This window comes from Syngnathoides biaculeatus, chromosome 14 (assembly GCF_019802595.1).
Source record: "Syngnathoides biaculeatus isolate LvHL_M chromosome 14, ASM1980259v1, whole genome shotgun sequence".
NCBI lineage: Eukaryota > Metazoa > Chordata > Actinopteri > Syngnathiformes > Syngnathidae > Syngnathoides > Syngnathoides biaculeatus.
The window spans coordinates 21,573,538-21,592,983 of record NC_084653.1 but is presented as its reverse complement, the minus strand read 5'-3'; the positions used below and the strand labels follow the sequence as shown (position 1 = coordinate 21,592,983).

General features: G+C 46.3%; 1 protein-coding gene across 2 annotated transcripts; it reads right to left on the bottom strand.

Moving 5' to 3' along the window:
* Positions 1-1,943: 1,943 nt before the first annotated feature.
* On the bottom strand, positions 1,944-19,241 carry zgc:162707 (UPF0524 protein C3orf70 homolog B). Of its 2 annotated transcripts, none has more exons than XM_061840732.1 (2): positions 9,856-9,982; positions 1,944-4,890 (listed from the first exon to the last, which is right to left on the bottom strand). In XM_061840732.1, the coding sequence occupies exons 1-2, from the start codon at positions 9,890-9,892 to the stop codon at positions 4,244-4,246; spliced, it is 684 nt and encodes a 227-aa protein (XP_061696716.1). In that variant the 5' UTR covers positions 9,893-9,982; the 3' UTR covers positions 1,944-4,243. The 2 variants fall into 2 exon arrangements, with proteins under 2 accessions (XP_061696716.1, XP_061696715.1); XM_061840731.1 differs by lacking the exon at positions 9,856-9,982 and adding an exon at positions 18,053-19,241 and having other exon boundaries at positions 1,949-4,890.
* Between the last annotated feature and the right edge of the window lie 205 nt (positions 19,242-19,446).

Below are 19,446 nucleotides of genomic sequence, written 5' to 3'. Positions count from 1 at the left end.
TTGACAAATTTGATTTGGATTATTTTATTAATGTTCAAATATCATTAAAAACATTACCTGTGCACTAGTGCCTTAAGATACAAGTTTAATTTGTTCCGTGACCACGTTTTTAGCACAAAACTCTTCTGTGAAATCTTTCCTCACGGAAATAAACAAATATCCCATGAATCTCTTTTAGCCCCCCCTGCAAAATAAAAACATTTTGTAATGTGTTTAAAAATAACAAAATAGCACTCTACAATATTTGAACAATATTTGAATTTTTTTTCTTCAATTCAATGGACTTTGTGCTGCTCCGTTTTGTCTTGCCTGCCTGGCTGCATGGAGACAGTCTAGTCGTAATATCAGTCATTCTTCACAGAGGATAAAGAAGATATGCATGTATAATTTTATTGTCTGTCTACATCTTTTGCTCCACTGTTTGTGTTCAAATATCTGTTGTTATGGACAACAAAGCTATTTATCCGTCCGTCTATGGCATTTTGCAGTGTCGGCATTAAACTAACAGACAGTTGTGTCATTCTTCTGAATACGTAACACGTAATTAGCTTTTGTTTGTTTTGTTAGAAGTAATTAAAAAAATAGCTTGAAATCTTTTTTTTGTTTTTTGTTTTTTTTATATAAGAATTGTTCCCATCGGCCAAACTGCTGCTCGTGAAAGTGAATCGAGTTCACCATCACCGCACAGAACTCGTATGATAAATTTGTACTTGTAATCTGTTAAAACTTGACCGAAAAAGATGGCTCGCATCTCCAAAATCTCGTCTAGCAGGTCGCTCATATCTCGAGGCGAGTTTTAGCGTGGTGTGTGAGTAAATGATTATGAAATGTGATGAATTGATCTCGTGATGACGTCATGGAAATTGAATCAGTGTCGCATATCAACAGTAGCGGACCTTTTGAGGTGGCGTTGTACCACTGTTACCTGGGTTGGCCTTTCATCTAACCCCCCCCAATTTTTCCAGAAATTAATGAATAATTTCATTCAAGCTGATTCCCCACCGCTCCACTCGCGATAAAAGAGACCCAGTGCAGGTCGGGGCGAAGATAAACGAAGAAAACCAATTCGGCCTCCCGAGTCCTCGCAACGTGGCGGCTCGTCGCCCCGACGGGTCGTGCGTCATCTTTCTGAACACAGACGCACGTTATCGCCACACGTGAGCATTTGCAGACATCACCGACTCGCTTTGCTCGATACCGGTATCGGGATCGTGCTCACGGATACGCTGGAAGCTGACCCAAATAATGTAACAATTGTTTTGTTTTTTTTTTAATTTGAAATGACTGTTTAACAGTCGTTAAAAGTAGTTAACCAATAGGGTTGACTTTAATCTAGATCAGGGGTGCCCAGACTTTTTTTTACCCCAAGATCTACTTTCCAAGCAGCCAGCCTCTCGCGAGCTACCGTGGGGGTGATGATGCTCCCAAAATGTTGCTTCCTATATTTAAAATACAGAATTAGCTTTTTGCGCACTGTATTGTCTGTGATTTCATCCTAGATCATGCTTATTGATTACACACCATCTCATCCTGCGCTTTCTAGTTTGGCTTTTGACCCGACCTTTCCCACTCGGAAAAAGAGAAAATCTCATCCAGTTTAACCACTTTTTCTTCGATTATTCACATACTCCGATCTTAAAACATTTGTTTAACATTCTCCATTAATATCGAAAGTAAACACCAGCAGCATGTCTAGCTCGTCTTTGCTCTACGTTGCCCAGACCGTGTTGATAACTAAAGCAGCGGTGGTGGACCCTGTCATTATAAAACACATTGATGGGCTGCGTAAGTACTGTAAGATTTGTAATTATGAGTGTACGTCTTTAAGAGCGGGGGGTGGGGGGGGGGGTGGTAGTTTAGAGGGAACATTGGCCGACGTCTTTTTTTTTTTTTTTGGCACACGGTCCCGCGATCGACGCATTGAGCACCCCTGATCTCGATCTTGCTTTCAGGATGGCACAAGGCCTCATGGGGAAAAAAAAAAATCCCTGCACTATGAGGCAACCGTGCTCCCAATTATGGCCAAATGCTGCCTTTTATTGGATATTTACTTGTAATTTCTATCAACAAAAGACAAAATAGAAGAAAACGCAATTTCACGAGTATTTATTGGTAAGAAAATAATGAGAAAATGTGACTGTTATTGGTACTAACCCAATTTGTGCAAATAGCGGTTTTTGCTTTGCCCCTGAACATTGTGACCAACACATACCTTATGTTCAATAATTATTTTCTAGCTAAATATAGACATGCAAAGCGCTATTTTCGATGCCGTCAGTATTTTGTTTTGAATCATTTGAAATGAATCAGTTGGACTCAACGATGCTTTTGCCAACTCTTTTTATTTGACTCAATAAATGCGACTCCCTTGTGTTCACGTGATATATTGAACTCTAACATTGTAGGCATCACATACATGTTACTGTATTGAAAATCATATTTGTGCACTGCTTAACTCGGGCGCCGTCACCACACTCCTCACAAGACGTTTTCGCTCCAAAAAAAAGCAAATGACAGTGTTTAAATCTAATAGAACTTTCTAGTATATCGTACTGGACGTGTCCTCTCGTCTTTGAGTCCCACTGAGGCACATCAGCGCTGTTGAATTTCTTGGTGGCTAACAAGTCCTGCTTGGATTTAAGTCCAAATTCTCGGATTGGACCGGACCGGATTCTTGGTCCTCGCTGGCAGGCACCGCGTCGGAATGTGCTTGTGTGGAAAATCCTTGATTGTCGAACACGAAGCTCCCTGCCTAAATGGTGGAAATGGTGCGCGCAAACGCGGCTCGAAGGCTCGGCCGGCCTCGTCCTTACGATGTGAAGATTTTTCCGCACCTGCGTACGGGCGGGACGGAGCCGAAGCTTTTTGGTCAGAGAACAATCGAGGACGCTCATTTTCAGCAAGGGAACGCTTGATATCTTGCGCTGCGTGACGAGTATTATTAGGACCACGCTGAGAAGAAAAAACAATAAGGGGGGGTGGGGGGGGTCGACATATTACCATAATAAAGCCAATTTCTCACAAAGAAACAGTATACCGTTAAAAGTTTTAAGACAGACTTTTGATATAAAATACCGTAATTTCCGGCCTACCAGCCGTGACTTTTTTTCACACGCTTTCAACCCTGCGGTTTATGCGGTGATGCGGCTAATTTGTGCATGTTTTCTAGCGGCCGCAAGGGGGGCACTCGAGCGGAAAAGGTAAGAGTGAGGCTGCTGGAATATATGTGCAGAGGAAGTGACTTTTACCGGTCTGGCCCTGATAGCGCTGCGCTAGCGTGTTACTGCCATGTCTCAGTGATTTTTACCAGTATGTTTTTTTTTTTTTTTTTAAACCAGCCTTGTTAGCGCGGCAGTGCTAGCAATAGCGTTGACGCGGCGTCGCTAGCATTGGCGTTAGCGCGGTTGCGCTAGTGTTAAGATCTGTGTGTACCGTCTTTGTAAATATCTCGTGTTTCAATGTGGGGACTTGCACCTTTTACACAGCTGAGGCGTATCTATGTCACAAATAGTGTTTCCTTTACAAATAAACTGGGTGAGGCTTATAACCGGGTGCACACTGTATGCCGGGTATTACGGTAAATGTACAGAGGGGCTGCATTTGAGTGAAATGGTGTAATATTAAATGGAAAAAAAAAAAAGGTCCTAAAAAGTACAAAAGTAACTTTAGGAAAAATTCTACTTGCATGAGAACACAGTTGTGTTCTTACAACAAAATGATAATGTTGTGATCTTGATCGGGAGGAAAAAAACGCACAAGGCCTTGGCGCGTTTGTCTATTTGTGAAAAAAAAAAAAAAAAAAAAAAAATTCAGGTTTGTAACATGATGTTTAAAAAGACAAACAAAACAATCGCAAAATGAAAAGCTGAAAACTGTTTTTCCGACAAAATAAAAGGTAAAATGTCCAAACTTCATGCTTTTTTTCTTTCTTTTGTTTTGTATTCTTTTCAGCGTGGCCCTCACTCTCACTCTCCTTTCCTTTCCTTTTTTTTTTTTTTTTTTGTCCTTGGCATTTCCCATAGCGTGCTCTTTGGTCCACCGTGCGTGTGCTTGACACTCTTGTGCTTGTTGTTTGCGTCCCGTTTGGTCGAAAGTAGTAGAAATTCATTCCATGCAGGGAACGTGACGAGAGGGAGTGAAGAGGAAAACAAACAAGACAAAGCCCCGAACCGCCCCCCCTGCGCGGCCCGTGTTCGCCATAACGGGGTTTGATCCTCCGGGCTCATCTCTGGTAAATCCTCCTTTAGACAGTCGTTTCGATCTTTTCGATGATCTCGATGGTCGACTTTGACGGAGAGAGCAGGGAGCTGTCGTCCTGATCCCACAGACTTCCGGGACTCGAGTTCCCGTCCGTGCTCAGCTCGTCGTCGTCGTCGTCGTCCTGCTCGCTCTCGTCCTCGCAGGATTCCATACAGTGCAGGCCCAGCGCGTTGATGCCGGAGTCCTCGGAGCTGGACGGGGACGAGCAGTGGTCCATTTTGGGACCCTTGACCCGGTCCAGGGGGGAGGCGTGTTTGCGATCACAGCGCAAGACCCCGGCGGGCGGCGGCGGCGCGGCCTTGACGGCCTGGCGCGGCTGAGGGGCGTCGCGAGGCTTCTGAGGCGCGGGGGACGCGGGCGGCCGGGGGGGTTCGGGCAGGGGGCGCTGCACGTAGCACATCTTCCCGTTGATGCGCTTCACCACGTAGTCGTCCACGAAGAGGTCGGCAATGACGCAGTACTTGGGGGACTCCAGGTGGGGGGGCGAGCGGAAGCAGGGCGCCAGCTTGAGGAAGCGCTCGGCCAGGGAGACCGACAGGTCCATGCTGCTGCTGTAGTCGCTGGCTGCGGGGGGCACCGCCGTGCTGGGCAGCTGGCACACGTTGGTCATGGGCTGGTACACGTACTTGCCTGGAGGAGGAGGACCGGCGAGACTTCCGTTAGCCATCGTTAGCACTTGACGGTTAACTCGCAATACAAAAAAAATAATCAAAGTCACAGGCTGACACTTCATACTGGATACAATGGACCAAGAATTTTGGAAATCAGATGCTGTGTTTTGCATTTGAAAATCTTTTTTGTAGTCCTGCCCATAGAAAGTCTGGTCCCAAATAGCACCTTCACCCAGCCGCTTATCCTCACAAGGGTCGCGGGGAGTGCTGGAGCCTATCCCAGCTGTCAACGGGTAGTTGGCGGGGTACACCCTGAACTGGTCGCCAGTCAATCGCAGGGCACATCGAGATAGACAACAGCCGCACTCACAATCACACCTAGGGGCAATTTGGACTGTCCAATTAATGTTGCATGTTTTTTGGATGTGGGAGGAAACCGGAGTGCCCGGAGAAAAGCCAGGCAGGCATCGGAGAGAACATGCAAACTCCACATAGAATTGAACCAGGGACCTCAGAACTGTGAGGCCAACGCTTTACCAGCTGATCCACCGTGCTGCCTTAGCACCTTCATATTTATATAAAAAAGTCTAACTTCGTTATGTATTTGGCAAATAGAATCTCCTCAATCCTTTTGTTTCGTTTGCATACTCAGGGAACGCCTCCTCTGATTGGCTGACAAGTTTCGGTTAAAAATATCCAACAATGATACCCAAGAATATGAGCTGAAATTGTAAGGGCTTATTCAAATTGTGAGTAAATACATTTTTTTTCCGAGAAAATGTGCCATTTTTTCCAAGAAAAGTTTCAACATATGCCGTACTTTTTAAATAGAAAATATTTGAACTTTTATTTAGGGCGGAAAAAAACCCCAATGTAAAGTTATGAGAATGAAGTATCTTTACAATCTTCCCGATACGTCAAAAACTTTTATGAGAAAAAAGCAAAGATTTTTAGTCCCAAAAAGTTCAAATTTCACAAGAAAAAGTACTGAAAGTACATAATTGTACTTTTATTGGAGCAAAGTCAATCGCTAAGTCTGTCATTACGGTGTGGTAGTAAAAAAATAAAAAATACTTTTAGTTTATAATGGTGAATGAAAATATTCAGACGAGAGCCGAGTGCTCCACCACTGCGAACACAATCTCTGACTGTTGTCTTTGTGACAGCAGAACGCTCGGTACGCCTCTTGCGCCGGTTCTGGTGATCTTGCACAAGCGCCCGCGACGCCGCGGCTGCCTTGACGTGCCGCATGTATTCTCGACGGCACGTTTGCTTTCCGTGCAGCCTCAAAATTCAGCTCGCACGTGAACGTGGAAAGCGAGAGAAGATGCACGAAGGAGCTTGCGCAGATGCAGCCAGGAAAGTACGGCCGCTGACATTTCCTTTAAGTGGCTCCCCTGAGGCGACCGGGCCGGACCGGACCGGTCCAACGCAAATGTGTGCTTCCACTGCTTTTACGGGTTTATTGCTATTGGGCAGAAGCCTGTGGTTAGAGTGTTGGCGTCACAGTTTGACAAGGGTTTGAATCCCGCCCGGCCCTGCCTGTGTGAAGTTTGCACGTTCTCCCCGTGGCTGTGTGGCCACTCCGGTTTCCTCCCTCATCCCAAAAACGTGCATTCATTGGGGACTCTAAATTGCCCATAGGTGAGATGGCAACTGCAAATGGTTGTTTGTCTTTATGTGCCCTGCGATTGGCTGGCAACCACTTCGGGGTGCACCCCGCCTCCTGCCCGTCGACAGCACTCCCGCGACCCCTTGTGAGGATAAGCAGCTCAGAAAATGGACGGCTGGATGGTTTAGGTTGTGTATTTTTGGCAGGCGCGCAGAGCGCATGTGGGGGTATCGTAATACAAAATCCACAGGCACACATTTAATGAGGCAGTGTGCCCTCGAGAGTGGGAAGCAGAAGCCGCCACGCTTCTCAAAAACAACACATCCATAACGCAACGTCGCAAGCGGGCGAAGGGCGGCCGACGCGCTTCAACACCTTTTGCGCCGACAGCCGGGCGCAATAAGCGCCGGACGAAGGTCGCGGCCTTTATTGCCCGACTGAAGAGCCTTTCATCGTGTTCTCAAACGCCACCGAATGAAAGCATACGCACGATCACAACTGGGGGGGGGGGGGGGAGAGACGATGAAAGGCATTGTGGGGGATGTAGGAGATGTAAATGAGGGCGTTCGGCACATGGAAAAAAGTGGGGGGGGGGGATTACAGCTCCTCATTACAAAAATCTAATCACTATGCAGGATGCGTAAAAGGTAAGGAGGTGACTCGTTCCCGAGGTAATGAACCTTGTCGGCGGGGATGGGAAAAAAGCAAACAAAGATATGACAACAAAGAGACGCAAGATAATTACGATATTTATGAGGGGGCTCAGATCCGTCCGTTATTTTGTGTATTTACAGGAGAGCAGGGGATGGAAATTTGGCAAAAATTAAAAATGGATGTAGGAAATGAGCAATCATTGTTCTGAGGTCTTCTTTCCGCAGTTTGCCGGAGAACAATCACTTTCCAATCAATTCTGCACAACGCTGACTGAATTCTGAAAGATCAATGAATAGATAATTGTGCGTTATCAACGCACGCGAATATTTATGCGAGTCACAGCACCGAGCAAAAGTTGCCATAATACCAGATCTGTGGAGATTGGTGAAACATGTTTTTTAAACAAAAATTTGCACATTAAAAAAAAATATAAAAATTGTATAACTGCAGGCAGGGAAGACATTTTCTTAATTTTCAGCAAAGACGTAGCTCGGGAAAATGTTTTGAAAAACTTTTCAATGTAGTTTTTGTCCTTTCAATAAAGTCTCGGTAATCATCTGACCATGTCAAGATTTAACTGAAAAACTGCAGTGTAACCTCTTACATAATTAGTACACGAAAATTAGTCAAAGCATTTTTTTTGGCCCCGGAGCAATAAAAAATACAGCATATTTGTGCCGCCTAGAAACCATTTGTCATTGTTCGTGTTGACTGCACGAACATTTCTGGCAGACGGACGCAGTGTCGGGCCAGTGACAAACATTGCCAAAAACAACATGGGAGCATCTATGAGTGATTTTCAAGAGATTATGTGATCTGTAATGCACATATAACAAGATGTATGAGTTAAATGAATTTCTTACTTCCATTTTGTTTTGTTTTTTAGCCTGAAATCTACCACGCTAATGCTATCCATGAATGCTAATCTTCTTTTTCTTTCGGCTCGTCCCGTTAGGGATCACCACAGCATGTCATCTTTTTCCATCTAAGACTATCTCGTGCATCTTCCTCTCTAACCCCAAGTGCCCTCATTTCCTCCCTCACAACATCCATCCACCTTTTCTTCGGTCTTCCTCTTGCTCTCTCTTCCTTGGCAGCCCCATCCTCAGCACCCTTCCACCAATATACTCACTCTCTCACCTCTGGACATGTCCATCGAAGTCTGCTCTCTCTAACCTCGTCTCCAAAACATCCAACTTTGGCTGTCCCTCAAATGAGCTCATTTCTAATCCTATCCAACATGCTCACTCTGAGCGAGAACCTCAACATCTTCAGTTCTGCTTCCTGTTGTTTCTTCACTGCCACCGTCTCTAATCTGTACATCATGGTCGGCCTCACCACTGTTTTATAAAACTTTGCCCTTCATCCTCGCGGAGACTCTTCTGTCACATTGAACACCAGACACCTTCCGCCAACTGTTCCATCCCGCTTGGACCCGTTTCTTCACTTCCTTACCACACTCGCCACTGGTCTGGATTGTTGACCCCAAGTATTTGAAGTCATCCACCCTCGCCATCTCTTCTCCCTGGAGCTTCACTCTTCCTCCTCCGCCCCTCTCATTCACGCACATATATTCTGTTTTACTTCGGCTAATCTTCATTCCTCTCCTCCATCTTTCTAATTGTTCCTCCGCCTGCATCCTGCTGTCACTGCAGATCACAATATCTGCGAACATCATGGTCCAAGGGGATTCCAGTCTAACCTCGTCTGTCAGCCTATCCATTACTACCGCACACAGGCAGGGGCTCAGGGCGCATCCCTGATGCAGTCCCACCTCCACCTTAAATCCTTCTGACACAACTACGGCACATCTCATATTATATATTACATATTTCTCCGCAACACCAGACTTGCGCATGCAGTACCACAGTTCCTCTCTTGAAACTGTCTTAGGGTTTCTCTCGGTCTACAAGGACACAGTGTAGCTCCTTCTGACCTTCTCTGTACTTTTCCACGAGCATCCTTAAGGCAAATAATGCATCTGTGGTACTCTTTCGAGGCATGAAAAAATGACAGTTTCTCGCAGTAGCACAGTTCCTCTCTTGGTTATCATGAATGCTAATCATTTAGAAAATTGCCTCAAATCTTGCGCAGAGTTTAAACCTGACTCAGTGCCCAGATATGCAGTGTAACTCTTTCATTGCCAAGCCTTCATGTTAATGTGGATATTTGAATTCAACAGCCGCGATTACAAATAGAAGTCCACCCCTTATAAACGAGCATAAAATGCACGTTGGGAAAACAATATTTTTGTGTTTGTTTGAGTGTGCGATTCCGCAAAGAGATATCTATAGGAATAATCCCGTCTAAAACGATCTGATAGCGACAGCCCTAATTGTGAGCGAGGATAATTACGACAATCAGGAGTTCAGGAGGCTGACGGGAAGGTGAAAGAAGGCAGCCCGTCCCTGGGAGTTGAAGACTCAGCTTCTCCCTCTAGCATGCTTTTCATGCCCCCCGCCCCACGAGCGCTGGCAGAGCATTTAATGGAGGAGCGCTTCTATGAATAACACGTACACACACTTTCATCTCCCGGAGCTTCATCTCCGTCCATGTTTGTGCTCGCCCTGAAAGAATGCAGCCGAACATAAAACGCGTTCAGTTCGATGAGCTGGCATTGGCCTTTCAGTATTGGCTTACTTTGAAGTTAAATAAAAAAAGAAAATCTTTAGCAAGGCAGACTCAAAAAGCCCGCGTGAGAAGAAACAAATATTTCACCGGGTTTCACAGTCAAGCGTCGTTGGTTTGTGCTCATTCCGCTCTGGAAGCGTCTCGCAGCTGGCCGGAGAACACAACAGAGGTTCAGATTTCAGAAAAAAAGGGGACGGTCTGTCAAACGACTCGTTTCCTGTCTTGTGATTCGGCCTCGATAAACGCATGCCTTGTCTTAAATGTCCCTTCCGCTCGGAATGGCCGCGAAGACATCACCGCCGCCGCCACCGCCACCCCTCCCACTCTGAACGACAGCAACAAGGGGCCTTTGTCACTTGGAACAAAAGAGAATTTTTTGGACTTGAAATAGCAGGAAAACCATTAGCAGGACAGGAATAACGCGAGCTGTAGCTTTCGCTTTGTTCCTGCATCTGGACCACTACGACAAATTTAAGACTTGGGGGCTTTCCAACGGCGAGCGTTGCCGCCACATTAACAGAATGTACTATCTACTTTCAAATTAGAGCAACAACGGATATTTCAAGAGACTTTTTGTGCACAAAGGACCAGTCGGAATCTTACTGTACTCTATTGATCTTTTTATAGTGGCTGAGTTTCTTTTTCGCAGCGCCGCGGCGCTGTGGTGAATCTGGAAAGATCAATCAAAGAAGACCCTCTTTGGATTTATTCCCAACTATGAGGGGAACGCAGCGGACCGCCGTATCGCATATCACCGCTGCCTGCTAAAAAGCCTGCACCACCATCACGCGTTGTGTCGTTTTGAAGATAATTCATTACTCGCTTTTTCTCCTCCACGCACAGTTAATAGTTTGCCAAAAGCATTTTTTTTTTTTTTTTTTTTTACAGCTCTCCAATTACCACCAGAAAAGTTCTTCAAAACAAGTACAGGGAGTCACCGGTCGGAGTGATGGCCCGAAGGTGGCGACGTGACGAATATTTATGGAATCTATGCTTACACAGTAGTTAAGCGATAATTACAGTAAACATGTAGAAAAAAAATAAACACTTCCAGACCGTGAATATGAACTAATCAAATGAAAAACAGGATGGCACCAGTTACTGAAGATGAATATGTATTCTTATGCTGCGGTGCACAAACTCGATAGATCAAATGACGGAAATGTGACAAAACTAATGAGCATTTTCGTCCAAAAGACGAAAACTAACGCTAAAATACGCCAGGATTTTTTCAACCATCATCCATTTTCTTTGCCGCATATCCTCACAAGGGTGATGGGAGTGCTGGAGCCCATCACAGCTGTCAACGAGCAGTAGGTGGATTGCACCCTGAATTGGTTGAGGATTATTTCATCAATCCATCCATCCATCCATTTTCTTTGCCGCTTATCCTCACAAGGGTCGCAAGGAGTGCTGGAGCCTATCCCACCTGTCAACGGGCAGGAGGAAGGGTACACCCTGAACTGGTTGCCAGCCAATCGCAGGGCACATAGAGACAAACAGCCACACTCACAATCATACCTCGGGGCAATTTACTCAAATTCACAGTGGGCCAAAATTTTAAATTGAACAAAGCCGCGGGCCCAGGTTAAACAAATGATCTTTTTAATATGGAACCAAACAAGTGTGTAATACTTGTAATACCGGTGGGCCAGCTCTAATATTAATTTGAAATTCCCTCGCCGGGCAAATATAACTTCACCACGGGCCAAATTTGGCCCACAGGCCGGGGTTTGACACCTATGATTTAGCGTGTCCGATTAATGTTGCATGTTTTTGGGATGTGGGAGGAAACCGGAGTGCCCGCCTGGAGAAAACCCAGGCAGGCACGGGGAGAACATGCAAACTCCGCACAGGCAGGTCCGGGATTGAACCCGGGTCCTCAGAACTGCGAGGCCAACGCTTTTACCAGTTGATCCACCGTGTCGCCCGGGATTATTTCAATCCGTTAAAAAGTTAAGAGTGGAATATGTTCCTACATTCATAACCTAAAAAATGATTTCCAGGTGACGAGAGATTGATTTTCAAGTGATTAGAGTGCTTTACGTTTCATTAAAAAAAAAAAAATCTTGTTCGAAGATGCCGATATGCACATTATGAGCTGGATGAATCTTAATTATAATACTTATTACTTTGTGGCAGTTGAGTATCAAGTAGTTTAATGATGCATTGACACGCGTTCGTCCTAATCAAATGCACATCTGGGCATTTCAAACGATCTCCTCAGCTTTACAAAAGTAGAAAAATTGGAGATGAAGGAGCTTACTGAGCAGACTCATTAAGACTTTGATTTTCGACTTAATGAGTAATTACCTTGCCTGGTGATTGTAATCAGTTAGCGGGGTGGGAGTGGGAGTCGGGGATGGGGTGGGGGGGGGGCCTTCGGATCCGCTGGTTTTATTGTTGCTGCGAGCGACATCTCTCATCAGACATGACATATTGGCGGGGACACTAAACACATGACTAACGAGAGGCTCGGACTGTTGTTGTCAGCGGCCGCCGAACGGCCGCTCTGGCCTCCGTCCGATTGGAGTCTTCGTCGATATCTCGGTGTAATGCCGCAGCGCGGAGGCATCTGCGTGCAACTCGGCAACAAGCCCCCGCTGTTTACATGAAAAGTGTCTATAAAGAACAAAAATCCTGCCGCTGCCACTCCACCATAAACTCCGTACTGCCCCCAAAAAGTGTGACAATTTCAATATCTGCTGTATGATCGAGTGCTGGGTGAAGTCTATCCTATTTGCATGTCCCGTAATTCCCGGCTGACAGAGCGCACCCGGTTCTAAGCCTCGCCCAGTACATTTGGAAACCTTTCCAAGTGGGAGATCTTGCAATATAGCAGGGTGTTCAAGTACTTCTTTTCTTCACTGTACACACGCTGCAGCTGTGTAAATGCTGCAAGTGCCTACATTGAAACAAGATATTTACAAAGAAAGACGGTACACAGAGAGTTTAACGCTAGCGCCGCCACGCTAATGCTAATGCTAGCGCCGCCGTGCTAACAGGGCCGGTTAAAAAAAAGAAAAACATCCCGGTAAAAATCACTGAGACATGGCAGTAACACGTTACCGCACCGCTAACAGTTCCAGACCGGTAAAAGTCCCTTCCTCGGCACCGGTCTCATTCTGACTTTTTCCCCTCGAGCCTCCCCTTGCGGCCGTTAGAAAAAAATGCACAAATTAGGCAGGGTTGAAAGCGTGTGGAAAAAAGTCCGGAAATTACGGTACTGCACATAAATGGACCTTTTCCGATTTGTTTGTCAGGAAACCTTTCTTTTTTTTTTTTTTTTACGTACATATATACAGGGATTGTCATATTCACGCGGGATATCTACAGTTTAAGTAGATTAGGTCAAAAACACAGAGTTAGGCCTTTTTCTCTTTTCCACTCTGTATTATTGCATGACAGAGGGAAGGTAGTACATGCGGCTCTACTTTTCTCCGCGGGTGTCCTGGTTCTGCCTGATACAATCGTCTAAGCTGGTTTGCAATGACTGTAGTGCATGAATTTGCTGAAAAACAGAAACCCATTAGGGGCATTTTGCCGCGGCTGGCTGGTTCCTTTTATTTGGTTATACCGGGAAACAAGCCAAAATTAAATGATGGCTACAATGCAGTATTTTGGTTACCGAGCAGCACAATTTAGCTACCGATTAATATTTTGAAGTGAAAAGGAGACCCAAGACGATTTTTACAAACACACGACAAGGATTCTTAAATCTCATGTGCTCCAATTCCAAATCACAAAGCAGGTAAATCCCGAACCTCGCAATCCGGAAGATTACAAACCGCCGCAGACTTTAAATCGGATAGCGATTGCGCCCCGCGCCGATCCGCGCATTTCCGGGGAAAACGCAGACGGCGTAGAAACCGAGGCGTGGCCGGGGAGACGGACGACCCCGTCAGCTCGAGGCTAAGCCGCGAAGATCCGGCCGGCGGTGTCAAAGTGTCGGGACGGGAGTGAAGAAAAGTGTCTGAGGAATGAGAGGAGTGAAAATATCCCTGACATTTCTATACGAGCCAGAGAAAAATGCTGACCTTTAAGCGGAGCGCTGCAATAAAAGATAGCGCGTGACCCCCGCAGCTTGTCAGAAAAGACAACGCGTCTCACAGGCGTCCGAAAAAGTGACGGTAGATTGAAGCGTGACGTCATCTGAGATTTCCCGAAAAAGTGGCCGAATAGTTAATGGCTTGCGTCAAATAACCTCAAATAGACGCCTGCACTTCTCCCCTATGGAAAATAAATACGGGGTGACGATAGGCCTTTAAAAATGACGCACGCTGTCGATGACCGCAACGTAGGTTGTCCCAAAAGTCACGGCTCACTTCCTGTTTTTTCGATTTCATTTCAGGAAGTGTTATACCATTCGGACATGAGCATTTGACAGCTGGAGCTTTTGGAGGTGATTTACGCAATCATTTTATCCCCTTGCTCGTCAATTGACGTGGGAGCGGGGTTGCAAAATTGCCGTTGGGCAAGAAAGAGGTTTTGCTGTCGTCGACTCCGGTTCGAAAAGCTTTACTGGCACCGCACTGCTCCAAAGCGTACTACAATTTCCCCTCCAGGATCCGTTCTTGACAAAACCGCGCAGTCTGCTACTGCCTCCGCTGTGGAAAACATTGAACTCTTAGAGCAGGCGATCTATTTAAAAGGCTTCGCAGGTGTGCAAGCTTTGGAGTCGTGAAAATTTACCGGTACTGACTTCAGTTTGTCCGAAGGTCTCGAGCGGAAGATTCTGATGGTCAACAATGTGAAGTCGGTACGGGTGAGGCTTAGGATCCCTCACCGAAGGATCCGACAAAGATTTGTTCATGCTGAGTTCCAGTTAAGTCCTCCAGAATCAGAATCGTCTTTATTGGGCATGTACGTCAGGAACACAGAAGGAATTTGCCTCAAATAGTTGGAGCCGTTCTAGTATGACGTCCATGTCGACAACCGACACTCAAATAAGACGTAAAGACATTGCGGTAACAGTCTCAGGGCATAAAGGCTGCTTTTAAAAAGTGGCTTGCATATTATTTTTTTTTTATGAAACAGCACTGACATTAGCATTAGAGATTATTAGAGGAAGTCATTTATTTAAAAAAATAAAAATAGGAGAAAAAGACACTGACAGTAGAGATCCACTCAGCTGACTTGTAAGCAGGCGATTGCGGATTCAGTTTGTATTCAGTGTGAACGCGAGTGTGAAAACTTGTTTTCACTGAGTCCCATTTTTTTGCTGATCCACTGCGCGCCGCCATTTAACCTTCCAACTTAACGCGTACCCAGTGTGGAAGTCCAGTTACTGTTTGTGTTTCACGGGCGTCTCGGGACTCAAGTACACAAGAGAGGACTTGCCAACCATCAGAGAGCCTTCTTCTGACTTTTTTTTCGACATCTCTCGCCAATTCGCTGAAGCTTTTTCCAGAGTTGCTAGCCGGCGCGCTCTTCAAAGCCTCGCGATTCGGTACACAAGCCCGGCTGCGCGAGCGGGGACATCGTCTAACGCTTCCGACGAAAGACTTTGGACTTTCTGCGGCTCTGCGCTTCACGGAGACTTGGCTTTGTGGACGAGTTCCCGACGCTGCTATCCCGCTGCCCCGGTCTCAACCTCCATCTTGCCGATGTGTCGCCGAGCTAAGCTAACAAGCGTAATCGACACTCTTTTCAGAAGGCCAACATTACAGTTAAGATCCGTTTTTTGCTAGTCATTCCAAATAGTCAATCATTTTATGAAATACTGGATTTGTTTATTCTTTTGTCTTTCTGCCATTGTCGTCAAATTCTAAACAAACAATAATACGTCACGTGAAAACAACTCACATGTGCCCAGTGATTGACTGGTGACCACTCCGGGGTGGAGTCCGCATGGGACACAAGGAAATGAGGTACTGGTACTAAGGTACTACCACTAACCCTACTTCTAGTCAAGCACAATACATTGTTGTCTGTGCACACAGCGAGACTCATTCATGCCAAGCGCTTTAAAAACAAGTCAAATGGAGTTTAAGTATACCGCAACGCCTAAAATAGCTCCGGTAAACTCTACTCAGAGGAACTAGCCGCCCTTGTCAAGGACTACTTTGGACTGCGTAATGATACGCGTTTTGCTTTGTTATTCTGCCGAGAGTCTGCAGGGGCAAAATGGTGTAGGTGGGCCTGACTCCGACTGCAGCCGAATGAAAGAGAATGGAGTTGTGACTGCGAGGCTCGTGGAATCGCGCATTCAGATGCATTTTTAAAGCATATTTAGGTGATGAAAAATGGAACGGATCGCGGCGCACATTTCTCCCAGCTCACTTGCAGAAAATATCCGCAAGGAATTCATTTTCAAATATGTGCAGTTGCACTTTTTAAGAGTATTTATTTTTCATCAACGCCATCCACGATATATAAAGCAGTCGATCGTTCAATCACGCACAGGATTCGAACCTGTGGATGATTTCGAGTCTCTTGTCGCATTAAATGCAGGATTTTGGAATGTGGGAGGCAAGTCAGAGCATCGGGAGAAAACCCACACAACCCCAGGGAGAACGCGCCAGAGGCAACACAGCACACGCATCCAATCGCAACCTTTGTGCTCGCGGAAGATTTGGAAAGATAAGTTTCTTATTTGATAAAAAGCAATAAAGACACGATTGGATTTGGAATGCGGAATGAAGCCGCAGTACCCGGAGAAAAACCCAAACGCACGGGGGAGCCGCTCGACTGTGAGGCAATCTAATGAGATTAGATGTTTGACACTGTCAGAGAGTAATAAAATAAAATGGAAAAAAAAAAAGTTCCTTTATGTAAGATTAAACTTCACACCGTATGCACAGAGCTCATATTCCATCCGTCCATTTTCTTCGCCGCTTATCCTCACGGGGAGTGCTGGAGCCCATCCCAGCTGTCAACGGGCAGCAGGCGGGGTACACCCTGAACTGGTCACCAGCCAATCGCAGGGCACATTGAGACAAACAGCCGCACTCACAATCACTCCTTGGGGCAATTTAGAGAGTCCAATTCATGTTGCATCTTTTTGGGGATGTGGGAGGAAACCTGCCTGTCACTAGATGGCCGCACAGCTCTGAGGACCGGGGGTTCAAATCCCGACCCCGCCTGCGTGGGTTTTCTCCGGGCACTCGGAGACTCGAAATTTCCCCAAAGTGCGATCGTGAGCGCGACTGTTGTTTGTCTCCATGCGATTGGCTGGCAAGCAGTTGAGGGCGTACCCCGCCGCCTGGCCCGACGATAGCTGGGGTGGGCTCCAGCACTCCCGTGACTCTTGGGAAGCGGCTTAGAAAATGGATGGATGGATTTTCCAGCCACAATTATACACACATACTTATATGAATAGAAAGAAACCCATGTGAAAAGCCACACGAATGTGAGACGTCGCCGTGTTCCAACCGCACTATCAAATGAGATTACTTGTTTGACTCCACTGTCGTAGCGGCGTTATTACAAAAATGGATTACTGTGTGCGGAAAACGTCAGAGAGGAGGGATGGAGCGGAGATTCGTTCCAAGTACCTCTCAACTGCGAGGGAGACATGCAACCCACTTTATCACTCGTGCAGCCTGACGGTTTAAGTATTAATCATATTTTGTAGGTCATCTCAGTTTACTTCGAGAGGTGTAACCCAATTGTTTGCTGGAACTTTTCCGCTACTTACTGTATGTCAGATATTGTAATACGATATCGGAGGACGGGCTGCGGAACAAATATGATCGTCGTGTGCCGAAGCGTTTCTTGTTGCAAAGACGCACTCACCTAAGGACAATTTAAAATTATTTCATGGACATAACATGCATGTTTTGGGAAATGTGGAAGGAAGCTATTGTACCCTGAGAAAAGCTATACAAGAGTGGGGCCTCAACCTCAGAACTGCATGCTATCCACCAATTAAATTAAACTAAACCTGGAACTCATTATAATGAAAAAAAAAAATGTTTATTTAGTTTTTGTCATTACTGTATGTTTTTTAAGCACAATAAGGAGAGCGCTACAATATTTGTCATTAAAAAAAAAAAAAAAAACATGCTACAATATGTTTTAAACTGTTGTTTTAGAGGAGGCTGAACCGGAATATTGCCATTTCCGTTCATTTCAACGGAGATGGATGATTTGAGGTCCGAGCGGAGTTACGGAAAGAATGACACTCTTAAGTCGAGGCACCCCTCTCTGCCTTGCTCGCTGGCATCATGAAATTCAGCGCACAATTTTGTGATGGTTTGTCATAACCCTGACGAATCTCAACGGTTGCCATGTTTCTTTCTTTTCCTTCACCGAACCAAATACAACAACAACAACAACTCACAGTGACACCATCCCAGGTGGCAGCACCAGTGCAGCTTGAAGCACTTTCCGTGGCTGTGCGTGGCGCAGATGGAGAGCCCGTCACACGGCAAGAAGTCGGGTCTCCCCGCGCAGCTTTTGGCCAAAGCCTGCGCCTCGTCCAACTTCTCACTCCTCGGACACTTCGGAGCTCCGGAGGCGGCCATAACAGCATCGCCCGAACTTCACCTCCACTCGGCCCTTGTCCCCCCCACTCTTACCCCTCTAAAAAACTGTATACAGTATTTTAAAAAAACAACAACAACACCACTTTTACCGAGAAAAACAACTACAATATGACCGCTTCGGAGCACCGCGGTGGGTGGGCGAGGTCTACCCGGGGAGGAGGCTCCTCGCTCGGGGGTAGCAGGCAACGGCGACAAGCTAACAAGGACCGGGAGCCTTTCACTTGAACGCGGCGGGCGACGTGTCCCATAAAACAAAAAATGAAAAAAAAAAAAAAAAAAGGGTGACGCTCGACGGCTGTTTTGTCACTCAGAGGCTCCCACGGCGGCATTCCGCGCCTCCCGCCATCGCGGCGAGCAGCCGTCCGCTGTGCTGCTGCGCGAAGAGCTGCTCGTCGTCACTCCCACCGCGGCTCAACTTCATCACGCGGCGGGCGGGGGGAGTCGGAAAACACGAAGCCAGCTGCCCACTCGAGTTTAAAAAAAAAAAAAAAAAAAAAACCCGGCTCAAAATCGGGTACGAGAGGGCGCCCACCCACACGTTCGGTTGCTTACACAACGAACGCGCTCGGGGAGGACGAGCGTTCCTAACCGTGGAAGAGGAAGTAGTAAGGCGGCGGCGGCTACGGCGGCGGCGGCCCACAGCTGGGATTGCGATGCGTGAGCGATCCAAAAGGAGTTCCTGTCCGGCTGAGTCAGCGCGAACGTGACTTGCAGTCGACGGGCTGTCGAAAAAGCGTTCGCACGAAACGAATTCAGAAATCCCGCAGCACATCACTTTAGTAGTTTCACGGGCTTGCCTCACAGTCCTGAGACCCGGGTTCGAATCTCTTGGCATTTGCACGTTTGGCCAATTTCTTGCGTATTGGCTGGAAAATGAGAATTACAATTCACATCGTTGAAAGTGGCTGAAATGCATTACCACCCACCCCCGTTTTATGTAGCATGAAAGTCTCACCTCTCTGGATTGAAATAAAACTTTTTTTTTTTTCTTGAAAATTAATTTTGATGTCATGGACCAGCACGCTTGATATTGATTGCACCGGAAGATGGGTGGCCACGACAATGGCTACGAAACGGGGGATAAGAGACTGCTGAAAGTCATGTAATATAACCAACCCTCGTGAGGATAAGCGGCTCAGAAAATGGACGGCTGGGTGACTATTGAGGAATGAGCTGTCATCACCATGAC

Bases quoted from the DNA above. Each gene is read 5' to 3' on its own strand.
- zgc:162707 (XM_061840731.1), bottom strand. From the start codon at position 18,236: ATGGCCGCCTCCGGAGCTCCGAAGTGTCCGAGGAGTGAGAAGTTGGAC. The intron at 4,891-18,052 runs GTGAGTTGTTGT...CTCCTCCTCCAG, and splicing joins CCACCTGGGATGGTGTCACT to GCAAGTACGTGTACCAGCCC.